A 25664-nucleotide genomic window follows, 5' to 3' on the forward strand; every position below is an offset into this window, starting at 1 on the left:
GCCACCTGCCCCCTTCAGCCCCCGAGTCTCGGGGCTCCTTATTTTCCAATCTCGGCTCACATCGCACCTCCTCAGAGGGGCTGGCTGTCCTTCACAGCACCCTTTAGGTCCCCTCCCAGCCACAGGCGTGCAGCCAGCGGGAGGGAAGGGCGGTCTCCTCCCACCCGGGGCACCTCACAGGCCTGTGGGCTCGGCCAGCACCCTAAGCCGCACTCCCGTGGCCTGGCGGCCGGCGGGCTCCTGCTCTGGGCCTCCTGTCAGAGGCAGGTGGCACGCTGTCTTGGCAGCAGCCCATTCAGAAGAGTCCTAGGACTGACCGGGCTCCAAGCCTTAGACCAGGGGCCCCTGAGCTAGGGGCAGGCCGCTGGGGTCTCACTTCCCTCCACCCTTCAGTGCAGCTGTCCCAGCCTGGGGGGACCCGGGGGCCGCTCACGGGGTGCCCAGCAGGTCCCTGAGGTAGAGACTGTTTTCATTTGACAGAAAAACTAAACAAAACAAAGTGAGGAGGGCGGCCACGTGGTGCAGGCAGAATTCTCGCCTGCCATGCCGGAGACCTGGCTTCGATTCCCGGTGTCTGCCCGTGCGAAAAACAAAAAACAAACAAAAACCAAAACAAGAACATCCCGGCTTTCTTACAGCCCCTTATCTGGACTTGACACGTGTTGGTTTTCTTGAGACTCCATTTAAGTAACCCCGACTAATCTGCAGCTCATAAACGTGACTGCAGTTGACATTGCACCTAAGTGTTGTCCTGAGGTTTACGGGCCGGCTTCCCAGTGACCATCAGCCCCCACCCCTGTCCTGGCACAGAAGGACAGAGACCCCAGGCCGTCCACCTGGACTGCGCGGCGTCCGGGAAAAAGAGACCGCCAGAGATGGGGGGGTGGCTGCGGTGGTGCATGCGGAGGGCACGCCCAGGGGCCCCCCCCGGGCCTGCGGGGCCCACTCCACCGAGCAGTGCAGTGCGGGAGACCATGCCTTAAGTCCAGCCTGCGGCATCCCTCTCCGTCTTACTTGACAACTGTTTGCTGAGAAAGCCCCTGTCCATCCCTCGGGGCAGGAGGGCCCTGTGGTAACAGCATAGCCTGCAGAACCCCAAAGGGGTTTTCTACCGTGCCAGCCACCAGACGTGTGTGCACACGCGCTTTTACAACCTGAGGGCTCAGGTAAATGAAACATCGTAGAGAGGGAAGTGCCACAGGAAAGCTTATATAGGGCATATATGGCTTTTGAATTTGAGTGATTTTATAAATATCAAAAAGAGGGGAAATTTAAGAGCATAGCTACCTAACTTTCAAGAACGGTGCACATCAGCAGCTGTGGTGGAATTTGCAGACGCAGTCAGGCTTGCTCTCTGTGGCTTTCATGTGCGTTAGGAAAATGGCTCTTTATGTACAATTCACACTAAAGAGCTCCTACTGCACGGAGAAAGCGGCTGCAAAGGAGGGCAGCTCAGAGGAGGGGCCGGTGAGGGGCCTCTGCACGCAGTTCACAGTGCAAGTTCCTTATATGTAATGAAGCTGTAGCAAATGCAGACATTGACATTTACAGTTTCTAGATTTTATTATATTTAAGTAGGAATGACTTTCTATATTTTAACATCAAAGAAAGAATTTGAATGCCAGGAAACTGCAGAATATTAAATAAACTTTCAATTCTCAAATCAGAAGAAGGTAAATCCTTTACAGTAACAGTGAAATAGTTCAGGCTCATTTTCAGCTGAAATGCAGCCTGTTCGATGTGTAAACTAGCTATGGAGATGACCTGAAAGGAAGAGGGCAGGCGGGCGGGTGACTGGCCTCAGGGGCTGAGCTTGGAGTAGCTGGGCGGCGCGAGCCTGCGCGTCACACACTTGAGGACGTACAGCGGGAGACAGCTCAGCACGGTGATGGCGGACACCTTCCAGAGGAAGGCCACGGTGGGGACGAAGGCAACGTCTGCGGAGACACAGGAGGTTGTCAGGGCCACCCCAGCCTCCTCACCGCGCTGCCCCCCAGCCCTTCGCCAACCCTTACGGACGGGTCTGCAAGCAGGCCTGACTCCAACCCGCCCGCTTCTTCACTGCAGGCTGTGCACCTACACACCAGGTAAAATGAATTCTTCCCCTAAGAGGATAAGTGAAACCCAAGTATCTGAGACTTCATATGCTTAATGTCAGCAAATACTGTTTAAGGGCAGGCCGGGCTTTGCACCAGGTGTATCTGTGGCCCTGAAGCTCCTACTTTGTGGGGGCAATGTTGAACAGCTTCTCCCCTAAGATGCACTCGGACCGTCAGGCTCATCTTCTTTAAAGGCTCGGCAGCCAGTGCTGGGGGGTGGGAGGCAGGGCAGGGGGCAGACTCTCCTGCCTGTTCTCATGTGCTCCCCTCGGCCCCTGTACCTCAGAGGATTGCTCACCCATCACCCCGGGAATGAATTTTTCCTTCACTCACTGCAATGAGGCTGAACTGCAAGGATGAGACCATCACAATTTCTCATGAGAAGAGAAACAAAAACCCTGATATTTACACCATTAGTGCACACTATTGTCAGAGACAGGATAAAAGGTCTGCCTCTCAGAGCTGCGGGTTTCGATGAAGCTGAACGTCATAAAAACCTCAGGGTCAGGTGCCTGGTGTGCACCTACTGTGGAAAACCAGGAAGCGTTTTCCAGTGGCCCCATCACTGATGCCTGAAGGGCAGAACCTTTTCAGGGAGGGACAGTCAGCTCGTGGACACGTGCACATTTCTTTTAAGCAAATTATACAATTAACACCCACAGCACCTGACACTCGTGGATTTCTCACAAAACGCCTTAAGAGGCAAGCCAGCAGCAACCTCAGGATTTCATAAAGTAGAAAAAGCACAGAATTGAAACAAATTTTTAATGTCACAAAATGAGTTAGTGATTTTTTTATCAGTTAATTATCTTAACATTGTTTTGCTAAATTTCTATATTTCTATACTTTTGAAAAGAAATAATAACTTCACCTACCTAAGAAAGCTCCAAAAGACACTCTGCCTATACCTGTTCCAAAACAAAACAGGAACAAAGAAAATAAAGGATAGATTTAGAGATATTAAGATATTTCAAGTTAGCAAACAAATAAATAAATACATTAAAAAGAAATAAAATGCACTTGTGATTGTGGTTTTACTCTCTTCATTTCATTGAGTGTTATAATTTTTAAACACAACTGAAATACAGTAATCAATTTACTGTAACTTAAAAGCATATACTCAACTACTCCCCTACCAGCTCTAGATCTAGGGAAGCCAAAAGGAATGCAATCTCAGTTGCTCCAGCCGTGCCAGGGGGCTCTGTACCTCTCCCTTAAATGCATTTATTTTTTATTTTTTTTCCCTTAAATGCATTTAAAAGGGTCCCTGCCCATCTGCAGATCTGCTCTCCCTGGGAAGTGTCATCATCTGTAGTTTAGAGGGGAGAAGGGGCAGCCCAGGAAGGGACACATGCCCGGGCGTCACAGCAGCGAGCCAGAGACGGGGTTTGTGCGCGTCTCACTGAGTTTAACACGCAGCTTGACTTGCACAGACACTGCCAAAGGAGACGGCTGTGCAGTAAGTTAAATTCTACGAAAAGGTACCCACCTGTCCCCCATGCCAACTCTATTAATTCACACTTAATAAAAAAATACTAAATTTTTACTTTTAAAACTAAAAACAGGTTATCGTAATTTGAAAATAGCCATTTCTATGTGCCATAGCTATTTTCTTTTCAATGTTCCTTTTACTAAAAAACTTCTTGACTTTTCTATTTCACCTCTTCATATATTCACTATTGAATAAACTCTCAAATTTATTCACCTTCTACAGTTTTGAAATGGAATTTATCTTATTTTTCTGCCATTTAATAATGTTCAAGTTATGGAAAAAGAGGAGAATTCATAAATTCCCATTGTTGAACCGTTTCTAAACAGACACTCACTTTGAGCTGGTGTGACACTAGAGGTGCTTTCATATAGTAGCCATGCGGTATAGTGAATTTTCTCCAAAAAGAACTTTATAGTGCATTGCTTTACCCCACCTAATAGAAATATCAAGCCAACTTATCCAACAGACAGCTGACGCATATTCCACAGGTTGTTTAAATAGGAAACGGATGTAGACCTTTAGTTTCAAGGGTCAAATTCTACACCCTAAAATGAATCTTCTGATGGTGCTAAACGTGCCATTTGCCACCGCACCAGTCTGCTCTGGTAATGTGATTAGGTAATCAGATCAGGGCTAGCCTAACGATGGCTATTCACGCACACGCGCGAGATCACACCTCCTCTGCCTACAGCTCACTCCCCCCAGCCTCTCCTCTCCGCAGTCACAGGCACGTCCCTTATCTGCGCCACTGCCCTACTCTGAAGAAGTCAGGGCTCCAGCCCTCTCGGTTAGATTTCTCACCACCCTGGCCTGGCTGAGATGCCTCTGGCACAGGGCCTGTGCACGGGGCCCATGGCAGAGCCTGGCTGCTTCCCTAACCATACGCTACCCACTCCCAGGCCCTGCTCTGCTCCCTGAAAATGCCCCTGTGAGGTGGCAGGGTCATCAACGCAGTGAGTCCTGACTCGTGGTCTTAATTTTCCCCGAAGAAACCCAGCAAACAGCCACACGCCTTCCCTGGAATGGTGAGCTTGTCTGCCCGGTGCCAGAAGCACGGCGTGCTGCCAGCCTCAGGTGCGGACAGGCTCAGAGAGGCCAAGCTGCCTGCCTGAGGGGCCCAGCAGAGCCTGCAGAGTCACGGCCCAGCCCCAAGGCTGCCCTCTTGTTTGAGGCTGCAGTCCTGGCTTCCCCAGTGAGCTCTCCTGTACCCCTGGTCCCTGTGAGAAGAAGCAAGCTCCATCTCAGACTGCGCCTTCTACGTTCCCTGAAGGCCCTGGGATGCCAATGGGTCTCAAGAGAGGGGATCCCTCGGCCAAGGACGCTGAGAAGATGCTGCTACACAAATGTAGGAAAACATTAAACCTTGATGGATCTGGGTATCTGGGTCAGAAGGGTATGGGTTTTGTATTATTTTTGTGACTGTCTTGCGAGCTTGAAATTATTTCAAAACATAAAGTTAAAAAATTGAACTCTCTGACAATTCAGAATTTGAGAAGAAAAAAAAGATGCTGCTACAATAAAAATTAAACAGGTGTTTTATTTATTTCCCTCTCCTACTGCAGAACTTGTAAGAACAGTCTCCTACCGCCTCAGCCTGCCCTCTGAGCTCACAGGACACCCACGCTCTGCAGATCGAGGCCAGGAAATGTGGTGTTAGAGGGTCTAACCTCATCTTCTCATCACCCTGCAGCCTCTGAGTGTCCTTCTGGAACTGGCTTCTCCCAGCTACAGCGCTCTCTTCCCCTGCTCCCCTCTGGGGCCTGGGGCTGCGCCGAGCCTGCCTTCCGCACGCCCCGGACCCTGGCGAGCGGGTCTTCCCTCCAGCGTCCTGGGAGCTTTGGTAAAGTTCAACGCTGGGGACTAGCTCAGCTTCTCCTCAGAAGCTTTTAGGATCTTCCCTTTACCCGAGGTATCCTCACATTTCAAGAACACTGAGCCTTGTGTGAATCGTTTTTGCTCATTGGGTTGGATATCTGGTGGGGCCTTTAAATCTGTAAACTTGTGTACTTTAGAACTGGGAATGCTTCTGGCATTATTTCTTAAATAATTTCCTGCCCTCTAATCTCTCTTAGTGGAACTCCTGTGCCATGTGGTGGGTCACCCTGTGTGAATTTATAATCTCTTAATTTTTCATTCCTTCTACCCATCTCTTTGACTTTTTGGGGGGAGAGCTGTCTCGATTTTATTTTCTGAGAGAAAATAAGGGCCACAGCAAATACCTACACTATAAGTGTTTACTGTCTGGGAGAGCTCTTTGATTTTATTTTCCAACCCTTCTATTTTTTGCTTTATCATGTTTAATTTCCAAGAACTTTCTTATTCTCCCTTTTCACAGCCCCCGATTCTCATTTAGTGGAGACATATCTAATTACTTCTTTTGACACTTTCTTCTGGCCTCCGTTTGTGCCTGTTTCCCGGAGATTAACTTGTGTTTGCTGGTTGTTTTGCACTGTCTCCTCACCACCAGTGGCTTCCCACACCTGTCCAGTGACATCCTCCTTTCTAGTTGCATGTAAGAGCAGGGCACCAGCACGGGCCTGGACGCGCCTCGCGGCGAGCTGGACTGTCCACTGCTGGGCTCCTTTCAGAGTGACCCGGCCATGAGCCATTTCAGATGTCAGAATCTGAAAGTCTCTTCTCTGGGATGACTCAGCTCCCCTAGGGAGGGGTTCTGTCTTAGAAATGCTCCTGTCTGGTCACTCTCGGACCTCATGACACAGCACGGTGCTGGCAAGTGATGGGCACTTCATGCCTGCTTGCGCTGCGAGAGGTGCGATAGGAGCCGCTCTGGAAGGCGAGCTCCGTCTACTCAGTGATGGAAGCAGCATCGTGCGGAGGTTTAAGCCACAAGGGCCCCTGGAATGACCTTGAGTTCAAATTCTGTCTCTGCCACACACAGCAGATGGGTGACCTTTGCAAATCAGTAAGCGAGACGCTGGCTTTTCCCCTGCGAGAGCATGTGCCGAAGCCCCTAGAGCAAGTGTGAGTGGACAGGCAGCGCGGCCCAGCGCCTGGTACGGGGCAGACGCTGAGAAGGTCTTAGCTGCTATCAGGAGTGTGGGCAAGGTGCACTGTCCCCTTTGTGGAGAACCTTCTGGAAAATTTCTTTTCAGACCAGGAAAAGTACTGCCTCCAAGCTCTCGGCAGCCACTGGACTGTTATCCTTTTGCAGCATCTGAAGGCCGAATGGCCCTGTCCACCCTCCTACTTTGGCCCCAGGAGGCAGACGCTGCCTCTAATATCCTCCAAGCTCCCCCTCCTGACCTGAGAAGTCTTTGAAGGCATCTTGGCCTAAGCCACGTCCATCCATTTTGGATGTCACAGGACGTTAAGTGAAATAGTTTTTGGCACTGCCAAACTCTGGTGGAAAAGACCTGAGATTTGGGGAGAAGAGGGACGCAGCCAGGTGGGGTAAGGGGGAGGTGATGTGGGCTGGGCCGAGGGCGTGAGCACGGCCGCTGCTGAAGGAGAACAGGAAGCCTTGGGAACCAAGAGGGCAGGGAAGGGAGGATCGCTCAAAAGCAAATGGAAATCCTGCGTACTTCCCACAGCAGGGCGTTGCTCTGGCGAGAGGAGGGGAGACCCACGCCCAGCCACTCCCGCTTTCTTTAGTCCTTCTGGTTCTTGCAGAACCTTGAACTAGGAGGAGAGACGAGGAAACTGGTGCTGTGAAAACTGGAAGTTTGGGCTGTTCTGATTTGTTGTCTCTTGGAGAGTGAAATGTGCCGTGGGCTCAGAGGGGGCAGCAGGCCTTCTGGCAGGTGACACGTCTTCTCCCCTCAGCTTCACCACGACCCCCTTTCGGGAGCAGCGGCTCGCTGAGGACTTAAGGTAGCCCAGCGGGGAATGGCGGCGGGGTGGGAAGGAGACGTGCCGCTGGCAGCGGGCATCACGGGCGGAGCGGCGGGAGCTGCGGTCCTCAGTGCGTCCGGAGGGACCTGGGCATGGGGGCCCGTGAGGTGCCCTGGTGTCACCCGGCCCTACCCTGGCAGCGGGCCCTGTTTTCTGGGAAGGACGGGCTGGCCTGCCTGCCTCCCGTGGGCAGCTGTGTCTGTGAGAAAAGGACACACGGGGCCCTCCCGGGAAGGATTCCTGGAAATCAGCACGGCTTTACGGTCCTTAAAAAAGGCGGTGAAAATGTTAATTTTATAAGTTATTCCAAGGAGTTAAATCTCTGCACGAAAATAAGCCTTGCGTTGGGAAGCCTCCTGGTGTGCTCTGTCGGAATCTACCATCTGGACACCAAGCGAAGTGACAACAAGAACTGCCTGGAGCCCCGCAGACAGTCACCCCCGAGCCCGCCAGGGCGACTCACCGAAGTACTCGTTTAGGACGGCGAGCGACGCCGCGTAGCAGGCGAGGCTGAGGAGCTCGGCCACCACCATGAGCCAGTGCCAGGTGCGCACGGTCAGGGCCACCATGAGCAGCTCGGTCAGCAGCAGGGCTGTGAAGGAGATGAGCACGACACGCACGAACTCCGACTCGAACAGTAACAGCGCCCCGTACATGAGCACACCGCCTGCAACGGGACACATGCTCGGGACTGCGGGCGCCACTGCGCCCCATGCTCGGGACGAGGTGTCATGACACGCGGGCAGACAGCCGGGACCCGTAAGCAGAGGCGGGAGGGCCGTGCCCACAGCCAGGCAGTGTGACAATGCCGTCTCGGGGTGGCGTGCCCTGAGCTCTGTCCCTTGTGCCCCACGACCACCGAATGACAGCTGACCCCTCCAACTCTCTCTCTCGTCATGAAAGAAAACCTGTGCCAGGCGCACCATGGCCAAGTGCTTGCCAACGTTTCTCTGGATGGGCATTTAACTAGAAACAAGTCGGCTGTGCCCAGGTGACCTGCCCCATCACAGACCCCCGTGCACCCCGCGGGGCGAGGAGGCCTTTTCTGGCCACAGGTATTGGGGTACGAGAGAGACAGAAAGCAGGGCCTCTCTGTTAACACAATTTTAAGCTTTTGGAATTTAATCTGGAGGTGAAAACGACATTGCTTATAGTGGCCAAAATAACCGTTAGGCCGATAAAATGGGGTCTCTTACCTTGGTAAATGCTGATCAGAACCCAGATGAGGAAGGTCTTAAACGACAGGGACCGTCCCTAGGGCAGACAACAGGACAACCGGTTAATAGAGCAGGACCGCGCACTGGGCTCGTGTCGCCAGGCAGGGCCCAGGCCCCTGGAGCAGAGCACACGGCCCCTGCCCATGAGCGCCGGCACGCAGACGCCCAGCCCCGAAGGTGCTCACAGCCGCCCAGCCTGACGGGTGCTGACACTTTACCCAGACAGCACCCCAAGGATAATGGATATAAACAAAGATCTTAAAACCGTGAAATAAATTTGTTCCTCATCATAAAAACAATTTATTTTTACTTCTTGGGGGACAAATATTTCTATATTTACTTTGGAAAAAGTGTAGCAGTTTTTTTCAGATAAAAATTACAAAAGGTAACTGCTCTCCAGCAAGAAAGGTCTGTCACAACTGAAAGAGAAATGTATTTTTCCTTCCATTTTTTCTGGAAAAGATGTTCCATTACATAAATTCAACAAATACAAACGAAATGGTGTCTTGGGAACCACCGTCCCTCTCTAGGCCGCCACAGGCTGCGCGCTGAAGGCTCTACCACGGCCCAGGCAGGAAGCCCAGACAGCGACACAACGCCCGCCCCGCCCCAGGTGGAGACTGGATGGCAACCTGTGCGCACAGGTGCGGGACAAAGCAGGTGAGCCACCGCCGCCACCCGAGGCCGAGTCAGACGCTGGGCTGACACCGTGTCCGCCTCGAGAGTGTCGACAAGCAGGGACAGGGTTCCTCCAGGTCACGCCCAAGTCGGGCCCCAAACCGGGTGACTGGTCCGGGAGAGGCAGGGGTCCCGTCCGGGGAGGCCCTGTCACCAGCTGTGCAGCAGGAGGCGGCGCTCAGGGCGGGGCCTGAACTGAATCCGTCCACGCTGAGGCGACCGAGGACGCACAGAGACATGCCCAGGTGCCGGCGGCCCACGGCATACCCAGCAGGCACCCCTGTCCGCATGTTCAGAACTCAGCAGCAGAGACTTCAGGACAACCGCAAATAAAAAATAAAACCGAGCATGTTCTTAGGAAGGATTCATCTGCCTGAAGGCCTCAGGAACGAGCTCGCCAGTGGCTGCTGGAGGGCTGAGACCCTGGGTGGGGGCCGGCCTGCGGGGACCCCCCCAGTGCCCCAGAGGCCCACGACCACCGCGCCCGCCACACACCAGCCACGCGCCCGTCACCTCACTGGCAGTTTTGGCAGCCCCTGCGTCTACTGCAGCCCCGTTCTCATCACGCTCTCTGATTCCTACCAGAACAAAGGACAACGGCTGCTTTTCTCCTGTTCCCGTAGGTTCAATGATTCTGTGGGACGGACCCTGCAGGCACCTCCTGAAGACGCAAAGCCACGAAAAGCTGCACCAAGACCCGCCCTGAGCAGAGGCCAGTCGTGCGTCCTGCGCCCCGAGGCGTCACCATGGCCACCTCAGCTGGGGGGGCCGGGGGGGCCAGGCGTCCCAGGAACCCTTCGCAGGCACTGCCCTTCCTCCAGCGCACCGCCCTGTGTATTTTCGTACTAAAGGTTTCAAGTTATTCGTTTCTTAAGGATCTCAGCCCTTCACTCTTTTTATAAAAAACATTTCCATTGGGAAATCACACACCCACAGTCCGTACATGGCATGGCCCGCGGCTCAGCGTCCTCACAGGACTGTGCCCCCCTCGCCAGGATCACGACCAGCATATGTGCATCGTTCAGAAAGAGAAAACTGAACACTCTCTTTTTCTTTTTTCGGAGCATGGCCCGGGATTTGAACCAGGTCTCTTGCACGGCAGATGAGCCTTCTCCACTGAGCCACCCGTGCGCCTCATTCCTTCACTCTTTTTCTTTTCAGGGTTTTTATTGTATAGTATAACATACGTACAAAGCAAAGAAATAAAAAAGCAAGAGTTTTCAAAGCACTCTTCAAAAAGTGGTTACAGGACAGATCCCAGAGTTTGTCGTGGGCTACCATACGATCCTCTCGTATTTTTCCTTTAGCTGCTACAGAACATAGGAGGCTAGAGGGCTTAAATACTTTTTTATCATCACAATAGACTTTTTTCCTTTTTTTTTGTGAGCAATAACATATATACAAAAAAAGCTATAAATTTCAAAGCACTGCACCACAATTAGTTGTAGAACATATTTCAGACCCTTCACTCTTGAACGGATCAATTCCATTTCATGCAAGCACAACTTGGCACATGCAGCAGTCCTGGGAAGGACACGTCTGAGGGGCAGAGGAGGAGCAGGCGGCCCCGCACCACTGGCAGCGGGTCCCTGTTGGAGGCACTGGACCCGGCCAGGGCCAGGAGTGGAGATGCGGTGACGAAACCCCGACTCGTAGGAAGACAGGCCTGGAGCTCTATTCCCATCCTCGAGAGGGAACGTAACCCAGGAAGGCTGAAAAAGTCCTTGTGGTTTTTACCATTATTTCTCAACCTTTCTGCTTGGAGAAGCTTTAGAGAAGAGCTGCGAAAGTCCAGACGGGCCCACTAACCCGTCCCCAGCGGCACCTGAACATCTCACGATTCACACAGACGCAGGAGAGCTACACGGGTTCCAAGGGCCGCGCGGGCGCAGGGGTGGCCAGTGCCGCCGAGCCCGCCCTGAGCAGCCTCCACAGCCACTTGTCTCTGGCCCCTTCCCTCATCTCAAGTGACTGTGACGCTTCAGAACTACCGGTCACTGGTGCTGTAGAGTCCATTAATTTGGGTTTTGCACATGTTTCCTCACGATTAGACTGAGGTGAAGCAACTGTGGGATGGCTGGCCTGGAGGTGTAAAAACAATTGACAAACGGAGTCCCAAACTCAGGATGCGGAAATATTCTGCGTTGCTGATGGCCCTAAGAGTGGGAAGCTGTGCCCGTAGAGGGGTGCAACTCAGCCGGCACGACACATGTTCCTGACATCCTTCAGGTGGAGGTGAGAACATCTAATGTCACAGACTCACTGATGATGGCTAGAGATTAATTAGCTACTTTGTTTGAGACGTATGACCCTACAGACTCATTCTTATTACTAGAGTATTTAGAGAGCCATAAAGAAAGAGGTGCTGGGTATACAAATCCTTCAAGCAGTGCAAATCGTGTGTTCTCTGCCGCATCTCCTGTCACTGGCCACACCTGCGATTCGCACACATGACCGTCCAGCACAGCAGCCCAGGTCTGCTCTCATCTCAGCTCGCCGTGAGCCCGAGCTACCAGGGTTTCAGGCTAGCTCACCCAGTGTCTATATTTGTACAAAAACCCCGTCCCTCCTTACATTTGTGCAGCCTTCAGCCAACAGCTTTACACTCCCTTGAGAAGAGCCAATACATAAACTACCACATTTATAATTACTAGCAATCGCTTCATGTAGATTTGGGTCTCTGATCCTATTTTGTTCTTCTCAAGGATGATGCTTTCATCACTTAAGATACTAAACCAAGGAGTTTTCTTCTCGCTGTAACATAGGTCATCTGGGATACCTTGCCTGGGCAGTCACAATGCTGTGGTCAGCTGACAATAGCTGCTTGGCAATCATATCTTGCTCCTTGTATTTCATTTTATACTGTATTGGTTTATTTTAATTTGCTCTGATTATAAATGTCATGTGGACACTTGGTATTTCTTCTGGGAATCCAAGACCTTTGACCCCATCAGCCCCTCACCACTGCAGGAGTCGGGTGGTCTGTCCACGGGCTGCCATACACCACCACACCACAGCTTTAAAAATCTGCATCGATAATTTCAGGCTATCAACGGTAAATCTGCATTTAATTGTGGGTAGTAGGTTTTGTTCTAAGTGCTGATTCAGGAAACAGTAGCCGTTTGGAAAACTTCAAAGCTTTGACAACTTGGTTTGAAGAGCCTTTCTCCCACCCTGCACCTGCATATTTTCCATGCTATAAAAAAGTTCTACAAACTATGATGACCTCAGAATTTCCTTTAAGAAAACTTCTATTTACCAGAACCTTCGGCAGAGCCTGGGTTTGTGGTTCCTGGGCCCTGCCCACACCACATGCGTCCAGGACACACAACCCCTCCACTGCATCTCAGCCACAACTCGAAGTGCCACGGCCAGCGAGAGGCTGGGAGTGCATGGGAGACGCCCCGCAGGGGAGCCTGCATCCTCTAATTGCTGGGGGGGCCATGGCCCACAGCGAACAGACAGGAGGCTGGTTCCCTGGGGCACTGCCGGGCAGAGCTCAGCTCGTAAGCCCCCTCCACACAGAAATCCAGAAACGAGCTCTGTAGATCCACAAAATCCTAGAAATGGTTCAGAGCACTGTTCCAAATTATAATTTTTATATATTGCAGGACTTTATTTGGACAGTTGAGGAAAAATGTATCCCCTGGGCTGTTTTACTCTTTTGAAGTTAACTTATTAGGAAAATACCAAAAGTAAGCAGGAGAAATAAAAATGTCTGCAAAGACAGAGAAAAGAATATTCAAAAGAATGTCATGAACTGCTCATGGGTGGCTTATCTCCCCACGGCAGCCGCGTGCAGCCCTCAGGGTGTGCGAGGCTGCGACCCTCACCTTCGTGAGGTCCTTGTAGAGCTCAGGGTACAGCATGGCCATTTCCGGCTTCACGTCCTGATCCAACACTAGAGAGAACACGGGGAACATCGTGTAGATGGTCGCATACCTTAAAACAAGAACAAGGGGAAGTTAGTTAGCATGAGAAACTTTTATGGTACAACTATGCAAACAAGTCTAAAATTAGAGGTCAAAATTGCAAAAGGAAAAAAATAACCAAATAGCAAGCTGGCACCTGGGAAGGTGGATTCCTACCAACGAATGTGTGTGCCCAGCACAGCGGCAGCTCCTCCAGGCCACAGCTGCTCACGGGCAGCAGAGGTGCGTCAGGTGGTGTGCTGGTTTGAAAGGATGTCTGTCCCCTAGAAAGGCCATGTTTTAATCCTAATCCCATTTTGTAAAGGCAGCTGTTTCTTCTAATTCCTATTCAGCATTGTATGTATGAGACTGTAATTCGATCATCTCCCTGGAGATGTGATGTAATCGAGAGTGGTTGGTAAACTGGATTAGGTGACGTCATGTCCCACCCACTCGGGTGGGTCCTGATCCTCCAGCCGCGACCTTTGGATACGAAGAAGGAAAACGGCTCCCGGGGAGCTTCGTGACACAGGAAGCCAGGAGAAAAGAAACTAGCATATGATGCCGTGTCCACCATGTGTCCTTCCAGACGAGAGAGGAGCCCTGACCGTGTTTGCCACGTGCCTTCTCACCTGAGAGAGAAACCCTGAACTTCATCAGCCTTCTTGAACAAAGGTGTTCTTCCCTGGATGCCTTCGATTGGACATTTCTATAGACTTGTTTAATTGGGACATTTTCTCGGCCATAGAACTGTAAACTAGCAACTTCTTAAATTCCCTTTTTTTTATTAGTTTATCTTTATTTTTTTAATAATTTTTTATTAATTAAAAAAATTACAAGAAAGAAATGCAAACATCCTTAATATATGCTCATTCCGTTCTACATATATAATCAGTAATTCACAATATCATCACATAGTTGCATATTCATCACCATGATCATTTAGAACATTTGCATCAATTCAGAAAAAGAAATAAAAGCAACAGAAAAAGAAAAAAAAAACCTTTTACATGCCATACCCCTTACCCCTCCCTTTCACTGATCACTAGCATTTCAAACTGAATTTATTTTAACATTTGTTCCCCCTATTATTTATTTTTATTCCGTATGTTCTACTCATCTGTTGACAAGGTAGATAAAAGGAGCATCAGACACAAGGTTTTCTCACAATCACACAGTCACACTGTGAAAGCTATATCATTATACAATCATCATCAAGGAGCATGGCTACTGGAATACAGCTCTACATTTTCAGGCAGTTCCCTCCAGCCTCTCCATTACATCTTGGATAACAAGGTGATATCTACTTAATGTGTAAGAATAACCTCCAGGATAACCTCTCGACTCTGTTTGGAACCTCATAGCCATTGACACTTTGTCTGATTTCACTCTTCCCCCTTTTAGTTGAGAAGGTTTTCTCAATCCCTTGATGCTGGGCTGCAGCTCATTCTAGGATTTCTGTCCCACGTTGCCAGGAAGGTCCACACCCCTGGGAGTTGTGTCCTACATAGACAGTGGGAGGGGCTGAGTTTGCTTGTTGTATTGCCTGGAGACAGAGGCCACATCTGAGCAACAAAAGAGGTTCTCTTGGGGATGACTTTTAGGCCTAATTTTAAGTAGACTTGACCTATCCTTTGTGGGGTTAAGTTTCATGTGAACAAACCCCAAGACTGGGGGCTCAGCCTATAGCTTTGGTTGTCCACACTGCTTGTGAGAATATCAAGAATTCAACTTAGGGAGATTGAATTTTCCCCCGTTCTCACCATTCCCCAAAGGGGACTTTGCAAATACTTTCCCACTCACTGATCAAATCACTCTGGGATTCATCGGGGCATCACTCTGGACAAAAAAATAAAATCTAATGTCCTACCCAAGGTTCCATGTACTTATGTTGTTCAACCAACTGTCTACATAAGTTATGTTAGGAGATGCACTAGTCAAAATATAAATTTTGTACCAAATAAACATTTTTTGCTTTAGTCTCACACACAAGTTGAAATTTTAAAATATTAATTACCATCTATTTTCAGCACCCTGCAGTAATGACATTCCTTTGTTCTTCCTCATGCAAAAAATTCTTAAATTTGTACATTTAGTCATTATCATTATACACTCTAGGCATTCCTAGATTATACCATTTCAATCTTTATCGTCTATCTTTCTTTGTGATTTCATTTATGCCCCCAGCCCTCCTCCATCACTCTCACATTCAGCTTCACTCAGTGTTTTAACATAATTGTATTACAGTTAGGTAGTGTTCTGCTGTCCATTTCTGAGATTTTATATTCAGTCCTGTTGCACAATCTGTATCTCTTCAGCTCCAGTTACCCAATATCTTACCTATTTCTATGTCCTGATGGTCTCTGTTACCAACAAAAAATTCCAAGTTTATTCACTAATGTCAGTTCATATCAGTGAGACCATACAGTATTTGTCCTTTTGTTTTTGGCTAATCACACTCAGCATAATGTCCTTAAGGTCCATCCATGTTGTCACATACTTCATAACTTTATTCTGTCTTACAGCTGCATAATATTCCATCGTATGTATATGCCACAGTTTGTTTAGCCACCCATCCATTGATGGATATTTTGGCTGTTTCCATCTCTTGGTAATTGTAAATAATGCTGCTATAAACATTGGTGTGCAAATGTCCGTTTGTGTCCTTGCCCTCATGTCCTTTGAAAAGAGACAGCATATAGATGGGTCTTTTTAAATCCATTCTGCCAGTCTATGTCTTTTGATTGGGGAGTTTAATTCATTAACATTTAGTGTTATTACTGCATGGGTAGTACTTTCTTCTACCATTTTGCTTCTGGATTTTATATGTCATATTTAATTTTCCTTCTTTTTACCTTTACTCATAGTCTTCCTTTCTACACTCTACGCCATGCCTCTCTCTTCTGTGTTTTCATATCTGACTCTAGTGCTCCCTTTAGTATTTCTTGCAGAGCTGGTCTCTTGGTCACAAATTCAGTGATTTTTTTGTCTGAAAATGTTTTAATTTCTCCCTCATTTCTGAAGGACAATTTTGCTGGATATAGAATTCTTGGTTGGCAGTTTTTCTCTTTTAATAATTTAAATATATCATCTCACTGTCTTCTTGCTTCCATGGTTTCTGCTGAGAAATCTACACATAGTCTTATTGGGCTTCCCCTGTATGTGTTGGATTGCTTTTCTCTTGCTGCTTTCAAGATCCTCTCTTTCTTTTTGACCTCTGACATTCTGATTAGTAAATGTCTTGGGGTACATCTATTTGGATCTATTCTATTTGGAGAATGCTGCACTTCTTGGATCTGTAATTTTAAGTCTTTCATAGGAGTTGGGAAATTTTCAGTGATAGTTTCCTCCATTAGTTTTTCTCCTCCTTTTCCCTTCTCTTCTCCTTCTGGGACACCCACAACACGTATATTCATGCTCTTCATGTTGTCTTTCAATTCCCTGAGTCCCTGCTCATATTTTTCGATTTTTTTTCCTATAGTTTCTGTTTCTTGTCGGATTTCAGATGTTTCATCCTCCAGTTCAGAAATCCTATGTTCTGTCTCTCGAAATCTACCATTGTAGGTTTCCATTGTTTTTTCATCTCTTCTACTGTGTCTTTCATTCCCATAAGCTCTGTGATTTGTTTTTTCAGACTTTTTTAGTTTCTTCTTTTTGTTCTTTCCTTGTCTTCTTTATATCCTCCCTCAATTCATTGATTTGGTTTTCGATGAGGTTTTCCATGTTTGTTTGTACATTCTGAATTAATTGTTTCAGCTCTTGTATGTCATTTGAATTGTTGGTTTGTTCCTTTGACTGGGCCATATCTTCAATTTTCCTAGTGTGATTTGTTATTTTTTGCTGGCGTCTAGGCATTTAATTACCTTAATTAGTTTATTCTGGAGATTGCTTTCACTTCTTTTACCTAGGGTTTTCTTGCTGGATGAATTTGTTGTCTATCCGTTCTTTGACATTCCATTCAGCTTTATCTGGACCTTTAGCTTAAGTATTGTTTAACAGAGGAGAATTTTTCAGTTCTTGTTTTCTTGTTTCTTGCCCTGCTTGTGTGGTGCCTTTCCCCCCACACACACACTTAGGAGGGTCTACTTAGATATTATAGACCCCAGCCAGATTTTCCCAGACCAAACTGGCCTCCTTTCAGGAGGAAAGAGTCACCTGCGTCGGTTTTCCCTGAGGGTGAGACCCAGTAGTTTGAAAGACTTTCCTGTGAAGTCTCTGGACTCTGTTTTTCTTATCCTGCCCTGTGTGTGGCACTTGTCTGACTGCAGGTCCCACCAGCATAAGATGATGCGGTACCTTTAACTTTGGCAGACTCTCCCTGCTGGGGGCGTGGTGGAGACAGAGGAGAGGTTGTAGGCTGGTTTTAATGGCTTCAAATTACCAAGCCCTGGTGTCTGAATTCCTTGATGGAAGGATTCCACCTGGGTGGGGCTTCACCCCTCCCCTGGGGAAGGCACAGGCTCCAGATAAGCCCCCAAAAGAGCTCACTTCTGCCTATGCCTGGGGCAGTTGCAGCCTGAAAAGTCTTGCCGCTGTAGCCAGAGGCAGTCAAGCCTTTGTAGATACACAGCCGCAAAAACCTCTGTTTCCTTTTTTTTCCCCCCCTTTTTCTGTCAATCCTGCCCCCTTGGCGCCGAGGCAAAAATGAGCAACCTCCGCTTTGATCAGGTTCACCTAAGCTGGGGGCCTATTTTTAGTAGTCAGCATTTGTTAATTAGTTCCACAATTGGCGTTTGATTGTGCCCAGCCCCTGCTGCCGGTAAAGTCCTTTCCTTTCCCCTCTGGGAAGTGGCCTGTGGGGGAGGGGCGCTGGCTGCCGCAGCTTTGGGGACTCAGGGTTCTGGGGGGTGCTCACAGCCGGTCCAGCTGGTCCAGACTGGGGTACGCTGTGTGTTTCGTCACTATCGTGGCTCCGGGAGCTGTTCTGTACTGTTTCTGGTTATTGAGTAGTTGTTCTGGAGGACGAACTAAAATGCGCACATTGTTAAGCCGCCATCTTGAACTGGAAGTAAATAACACTCTTAAACAATCACTGGGGCAAAGAAGAAATTGCTAGAGAAATCAGTGCTATCTGGCGATGAATGAAAATGGGAATACAACTTACCAGAACTTATGAGATGTGGCAAAGGCTGTGCTGAGAGGGAAATTTATTGCCCTAAATGCCTATTTTAAAATACAAGAAAGAGCAAAAATCAAGGACTTAATAGCACACCGGGAGGAACTTGAGAAAGAATAGCAAACTAACCCCAAAGCAAATGGAAGAAGAGAAAGAACAAAGATTAAAGCAGAGATAAATGAATGGGAGAACAAAATAACAGTGGAAAGAATCGATAAAACTAAAAGTTGGTTCTTTGAGAAAATCAGTAAAATTGATGGGCCACTAGCAAGACTGACTAAGAAAAAAAGAGAGAGGCTGCAAATAAACAAAATCAGAAATGAGAATGGGTCACATAACCATAGACCCTGAAGAAATAAAAGAAATCATAGGAGGATACTATGAACAACTATGTGCCAACAAACTAGACAACTTAGATGAAATGGACAAATTCTTGGAGACAATAAACAAGTGAAACTGACTCAGGAAGAAACAGAATGTCTCAACAAACCAATCACAAGTAAAGAGATATAATCAGTCATCAAAAATCTTCCTATGAAGAAAAGCCCAGGGCCAGATGGTTTCATAGGGGAATTTTATCAAACATTCCAGAAAGAACTAACACCAATCCTGCTCAAACTCTGCCAAAAAATTGAGGAAAATGGAACTGTACCTATCTGATTTTATGAAGCTAATATCATTTTAACAAAGACCAGGTAAAGATGTGATAAGAAAGGAAAGCTACAGTCCAATCTCCCTAATAAACCTAGATGTAAAAATTCTGAATAAAATATAAGCAAATTGAATCCAACAGCATATTAAAAGAACTATACACCATGACCAAGTGGGGTTTATAACAGGAATGCAAGGATGGTTCAACACAAGAAAATCAATTAATGTAAAACAGCACATTAACAAATTGAAAGGGAAAAAATCACATGATCATGTTGATTGATGCTGAAAAAGCATTTGATAAAATTCAGCATCCTTTTCTGATAAAAACATTCCAAAAATAGGAATCAAAGGTAACTACCTCAATATGATAAAAGGAATATATGAAAAACCAATAGCCAGCATGGTACTCAATCGAGAGAGACTGAAAGCCTTACCTCTAAGATCAGGAACAAGACAAGGATGCCCATTGTCACCACTATTATTCAACACTGCACTAGAAGTTCTAGCTAGAGCAATCAGGCAGGACAAAGAAATAAAAGGCATCCAAATTGGAAAGGAAGAAATAAAACTCTCACTATTTGCAGATGATATGATACTATACTTGGAAGATTCTGATAAATCTATAGCAAAGTTACTTGAGCTAATAAACAAATTCAGCAAGGTGGAGGGATATAAAATTAATGTGAAAAATCAGTAACATTTCTATACACAAGCAATGACCTAGCTGAGGAGTCAGTTAAGGAACAAAATTCCATTCAAAATAGCAACTCAAAGAATCAAATACTTAGGAATGAACTTAACTAGGGATGTAAGGGACTTGTACACAGAAAACTACGTAACACTGCTAAAAGAAATCAAAGGACATCTAAATAAGTGGAAAGACATTCGGTGCTTATGGATAAGAAGGCTAAATATAGTTAAGATGTCAATTCTCCCCAAACTGACCTACAGATTCAACACTGTACCAATCAAAATTCCAACAGCCTACTTTGAAGACTTGGAAAAGCTACTTACCAAATTCATCTGGAAGGGAAAGAGACCCAGAATAGCTAAAAGCATCCTAAAAAAGAAGAACAAAGTGGGAGGATTAACACTCCTGGAATTTAAAACCTATTATAAAGCCACAGTGGTCAAAACAGCATGGTACTGGTACAAAGATAAAAGCATTAACCAATGGAATCGAATTGAGAGTGCAGAAATAGACCACCAAATCCATGGTCAACTGATTTTTGACAAAGCCCCCAAATCCTCTGAACTGGGACAAAATAGTCTTTTCAATAATTGGGAATGAAAGAACTGGATATCAATAGCCAAAAGAATGAAAGAGGACCCCTACCTTACACCCTACACAAAATGAACTCAAAGTGGATCAAACAGGGTCACAGTGGCTCAGCAGGTAGAGTTCTCGCCTGTCATGCTGGAGACCCGTGTTCGATTCCCGGTGCCTGCCCATGCCAAAGAAAAAACAAAAAACAAAAAACCAAAGTGGATCAAACACCTAAATGTAAGAACTAACACCATAAAGGTTCTAGAAGAAAATGTAGGGAAACATCTTCAAGACCTAGTAATAAGAGGTAGCTTCCTAAACTTTACACCCAAAGCATAAGCAACAAAAGAAAAAACAGAAAAATGGGAATTCCTCAAAATCAAATGCTTCTGCACTTCAAAAGACTTTATGAAAAAGGTGAAGAGGCAGCCAATGCAATGGGAGAAAATATTTGGAAATCACATATCAGACAAAGGTTTGATTTCCTGTATATAAAAAGAAATCATACAACTCAACAATAAAAGAACAAACAACCCAATTATAAAATGGGCTAAAGATATGAAGAGGCATTTTTCTGAAGAGCAAATATAGATGGCTCAAAAGCACATGAAGAAATGCTCATTTTCATTGGCTATAAGGGAAATATAGATCAAGACTACAATGAGATCTACCTCACACCTAAAAGAACGGCTGCTATTAAACAAACAGGAAACTATAAATGTTGGACAGGATGAGGAGAAACTGGGACACTTATGCACTGCTGGTGGGAATGTATAATGGAATGCAATATGGAAGACTGTTTAGCGGTTCCTTAGAAAACTAAATATCGAGCTCCCCTATGACCCAGCAATAGCACTACTTCGTATATACCCAAAAGAGCTTAAAGCAACGACACAAACAGACATTTGCACACTGATGTTCATAGTCACATTATTCACAATCGCCAAAAGATGGAAACAAACCAAATGCCCATCAACAGATGAGTGGATCAACAAAATGTGGTATATACATAGGATGGAATATTATGCAGCAGTAAGACAAAATGACGTCCTGAAGCACATGACAAGATGGATGAGCCTTGAGGACATAATGCTGAGAGAAGTTAGCCAGACACAAAAGGATAGATACTGTATGATTCTACTTTTATGATGAGAATAAAGGTATAATCAGAGGTTCTAATAAAGAATAAAGGGGACTTAGAGATACATAGAAGCTAGAGATGGTGAACCATTAGCTAATGAGGTTGAACTCCAATGTCAGGGAATAGACAGGAGTGAAGGTGATTCTCCAGTGGGTTTATAAGTAATATTACCATATTGAAGATGAACAAGACAGAAAGGGGTTGTATAGACCTACGTGTCTCACTGACACTAGAAAGATGAATGAGTTCTTGTAAGAATTACTTCAGAGATAGGATTCTTGTATAAAGAATGTTTGAGTCCAGAGTACAGGGGGAAAACTGCTACTGCATGCTATGAGCTATGTTCAAAAGGAAACCATCAGCACTACTGCAGCAACAGTAGAGGTAAATAATGGGGGGAAGGACAAGACTTAAGAGGACATTTAGATTTCCTATTTGGCGAGGGTATGTTTACTGCTTTTCTGTCTCTTGGGAACAACGAAATCATCTAAAATTGAGAATGTTGATGGACTGTGGACGGTGGGCCCTCTACATGATGCCCGATGAATGCAGGTGGCTGAAGGATGTACTGACGGAGAAGTACAATGGTGAATGATGGTGGATACCTATGAACGAAGGCTGTGCCACTACACAAAGGAACAATGTCGTGAGGCATGCAATAATGGGAATGAACACGTGGGACATTTGGTGAGAAAGAATAAGCCAGAAGCAAAAAAACAACAATGGTATGGTCACCTTTAGAAAATGCTTATAAGAAAACAGGGGCTTAGAGTGTAAGCTTTTAGAGCAGACACATTAAGTCTGGAGTGGTGATTATTATTTCTGGATTTTGAGAGGCTGTTTTATATATATATATATATATAACCTGATATTCAGAGATAAGAATGAAGCTGAACAGGTTGGGGTTAAAGTAATTCAGAACCTAGGGGTAAGGAAGACAGTGTCTATATTGTAGAACCACACATACTCTTTGAGACCAATGGAGGAAAGGTTTATTTGGTCTGGAAATGAAATTTTCTGTACTTCATAATCTAATTCAACCTACCTGTATAGCTCATGTGAATAACTCAGGGGGCATAGAATAAGAAAAAGGTCCTTTAATTTTGTATAGATTATTGTAATGTCTGCTTAATATCCTAGAGTATATTAAGCAGATAATCAAAAAGTATTGGCAAAGTCCCCCGAGGGATGGGAGAAAAATATGGAACTATTAAACCTTACCATCAGGGAATCCCCTGATACTGTGTCAAACCTTAGGGACACCAAAATCAATGGGCCATGCCCTTGATCATGAGGCTTACTCTTGTGAAGCTCACGTAGGAAGCGGAGAAGCTTAGCCTACCTATAGGCATGCCTAAGAGTTACTTCTGGAGGACCTCTGTTGTTGTTCAGATGTGGCCTCAGTCTCTCTAAGCCCAACTCTGCGAGTGAAATCATTGCCCTCTCCCCTACATGGGACATGACATCCAGGGGTGAAAGTCTCCCTGGCGATGTGGGAGATGACTCCCAAGGATGAATCTAGACCTGGCACCGTGGGATTAACAATTCCATCCTGATCAAAAGGGGGAAAAGAAGTGTAATTAATAATGTATCAGGGGCAGAGAGAGTCAAATAGATTCAAGAGGCTACTCTGAAGGTTGCTCTTATGCAAGCTTCAGGTAGACCTTGCTACCTGTCATAACCTGCCAACCCTCAACCAGGACCTCTCAGCCAATCCTAAAAAACACCCAGGGCAATATATAAGATCCCACAAGGGTTCCATATACTAGAGTAACTTTCCAGAAACCTATAACCTCCAGATGGGTCCCTGGTCCAGATAAATCCTGAAACCGAGCCCAGCCTCTCCAGAACATCAGATAGTCCCATCTCCCTACCCCATATTAGTGACAGACCCTTCTAATATGAATAATTTATAATCGCCATAGCCCAAATACCCCTAAAGAGGGGGAAAGATCAAAGGTGATGGTAGTGTTATACAGAAAAGATAGGACTTAACAAATGAATATGAATGCTGATTCATTAAATTGATATGTCTTTCAGTTTCCACTATCTAAGAGCAGGTAGAAGTAAAAATCTAAAATTATGAAATTGTAACCCATGTCAAAGTCTGAAATATGTTCTACAACTAATTGTGGTGCTGTGCTTTGAAATGTATAGCTTTTTTGTAAATATGTTATTTTTCACAAAAAAAGAAGGAAAAAAAGTTGATTGTGATGATAAAAATATATTTAAGCCCTCTAGCCTCCTATATTCTGGAGAGCTAGAAGGGAAAATATGACAGGATCGTATGGTAGCCCATGACAAACTCTGGGATCTGTCCTGTAACTACTTTTGGAAGAGTGCTTTGAAAATTATTGCTTTTTTATTTCTTTGCTTTGTATACATGTTATACTGTACAATAAAAAAAATTTAAAAAACAAAGAAAGAAAAGAAGGGCCGATGGGTCCAGAATTCCTTTGCAGCTGGGAAGGCGCGTGGCTGGCGTCTGCTGGGGTCTTTAGATTCTCCTTTCAAACAGCTTCCAGGGGGCATTCTGTTTCTGTATCTCGAAGGCCTCTGGCTGTATGGCCTCTGAAGTTTTTTCCAAATGGTTCCCTCTTAAAGGACTCTAGTAAATGAACCCACCTTGAATGAGTGGGGACACATCTCCACGGAAACAACTTAAAAGATCCCCCCGACAATACTGAATAAAGATTAAAGAACATGGCTTTTTGGCGGTACACAACAGTCTCAAACCAGCACATCGCCAAACTGTCTTCCACAGCAGCTGTACCATTACACATTCCGATCCGCAATGAATAAGTGTTTCAATTTCTCTGCAACATTTTTCGTTTCCTGTTGTTCAATACCAGCCATTCTTATAGGTGTGAGATGATATCTCATTACAATTTTGATTTGCATGTTCCTTATAGCGAACAAAGATGAGCTTTCTTCACGTGCTCTTAGCTACTTGTATTTGCTTTTTGGAAACGCATCTATTCACTTCTGTATTGGTGTGCTAAAGCTGCTAGGATGTAATATACCAGAAATGGAACAGCTTTTAAAAAGGGAATTTGTTAAGTTTTAAGTTTACAGTTCTAAGGCCATGACATTGTCCAAAGTAAGGCATTGGAGACAGATACCTTGAGTCAAGAAAGAGCCAATGATGTACAGGGGTTCTCTGACCACTGGGAAGGCACGTGCTGAGGTCTGACAGCTTACTTTCCTGGCTACTCCTTCCTAACATTCAACATTGTTGAACCAAACTTTTTTGTTGCATAATACCTGCTAGCATCTCATGAGATGCATGTTCCAAGCAGCACCCTTTGGGAAATGAGGTTTTACCCAAATGAGGCCCAATCCAATAATATCACATTGCAAGGGTCATCCCTGGGAATGTGCCATTTACTTTATGTCCTTGCTAGTTGACTTAAGATCTTACGAATGTGCTTATTAAAATGACTAGATGTCATCTTAAAGGAGAATACCATTCAGAGCAGTAGTTCTCAGCGGTGTAGCAGAGGGTGTGGTGGATTGAGTTGCATACCCCAGTTGCCCCCCGTTCTGGGTTCTTGGTCTGCATTCTAGTGGGCCTGGACCCATTGTGAATAGGGTTTCTTCAGGATGTTTTTTCAGGTAAGGCATGGCCAAACTGAATCAGGTTGAGCATTCATCTAGATTACTGGAGTCCTTTATAAGCAGAAGGAAAGTCAGATGGGGAAGGGAGAAGGCAATGGAATCTGGAGGAGAAGGCAAAAGACATCGCCATGTACATTGCTTGTGTCAGAAAGGCCAAGAACCCCAGAGGTTGTAGGCCAACCAGAAGCTAGGGACCAGGGAGGAGGTAAATCTTCCAGCCTCTGGAACCCAAAGCCAAGAAATTCCTGTTGTTAAGCCAACCCATTGTATGGTGTTTGTTTTAGCAGCTGGGAAGATAAGCTGAGGGTCAGGTGTAAGCATGCCCCAAAGGGTGCCTTGATCAGAACAGGTTCTGTGTGTTTACCGGAAAGGATGTGGGAAACTTCTGCTTCCATAAAAGAACATGGATTCACCCTCCCATACCCTTGAACAACTAGCAGACTGAATAAAATATGTAAGACAATTGTTTTCAGACATCAAACAACAAGTAAGTAGAGACTATGATTCCTGAAAGAAAGAAAACAGCTGTGAAACTTCTAGAATTTACATAACTAAAAGTCCTTGAAGCCTTGAGTAGGCATCTCATGAGATGCTAGCAGGTATTATGCAACAAAAAAGT

At 46.1% G+C, this 25664-nt stretch overlaps 1 protein-coding gene across 10 annotated transcripts in view; it reads right to left on the minus strand.

Annotated features, from left to right (window-relative positions):
• Positions 1-1634: 1634 nt before the first annotated feature.
• Positions 1635-25664, minus strand: part of ATP9B (ATPase phospholipid transporting 9B (putative)) — a 468039-nt gene continuing 444009 nt past the window's right edge. For 9 of the 10 annotated variants that reach the window (XM_077135187.1, XM_077135182.1, XM_077135183.1 and 6 more), the window contains 5 exons: positions 13172-13280; positions 8640-8697; positions 7907-8110; positions 2975-3007; positions 1635-1937 (listed from right to left, as the gene is read on the minus strand). In XM_077135187.1, coding sequence (XP_076991302.1) covers positions 1801-1937; positions 2975-3007; positions 7907-8110; positions 8640-8697; positions 13172-13280 — 541 coding nt within the window. In that variant the 3' untranslated portion in view covers positions 1635-1800. The remainder of the gene's footprint in view (positions 1938-2974; positions 3008-7906; positions 8111-8639; positions 8698-13171; positions 13281-25664) is intronic. The other variant, XM_077135185.1, reaches the window with a different exon arrangement.

The sequence above is a fragment of the Tamandua tetradactyla genome, chromosome 18 (genome assembly GCF_023851605.1).
Source record: "Tamandua tetradactyla isolate mTamTet1 chromosome 18, mTamTet1.pri, whole genome shotgun sequence".
NCBI classification, from domain to species: domain Eukaryota; kingdom Metazoa; phylum Chordata; class Mammalia; order Pilosa; family Myrmecophagidae; genus Tamandua; species Tamandua tetradactyla.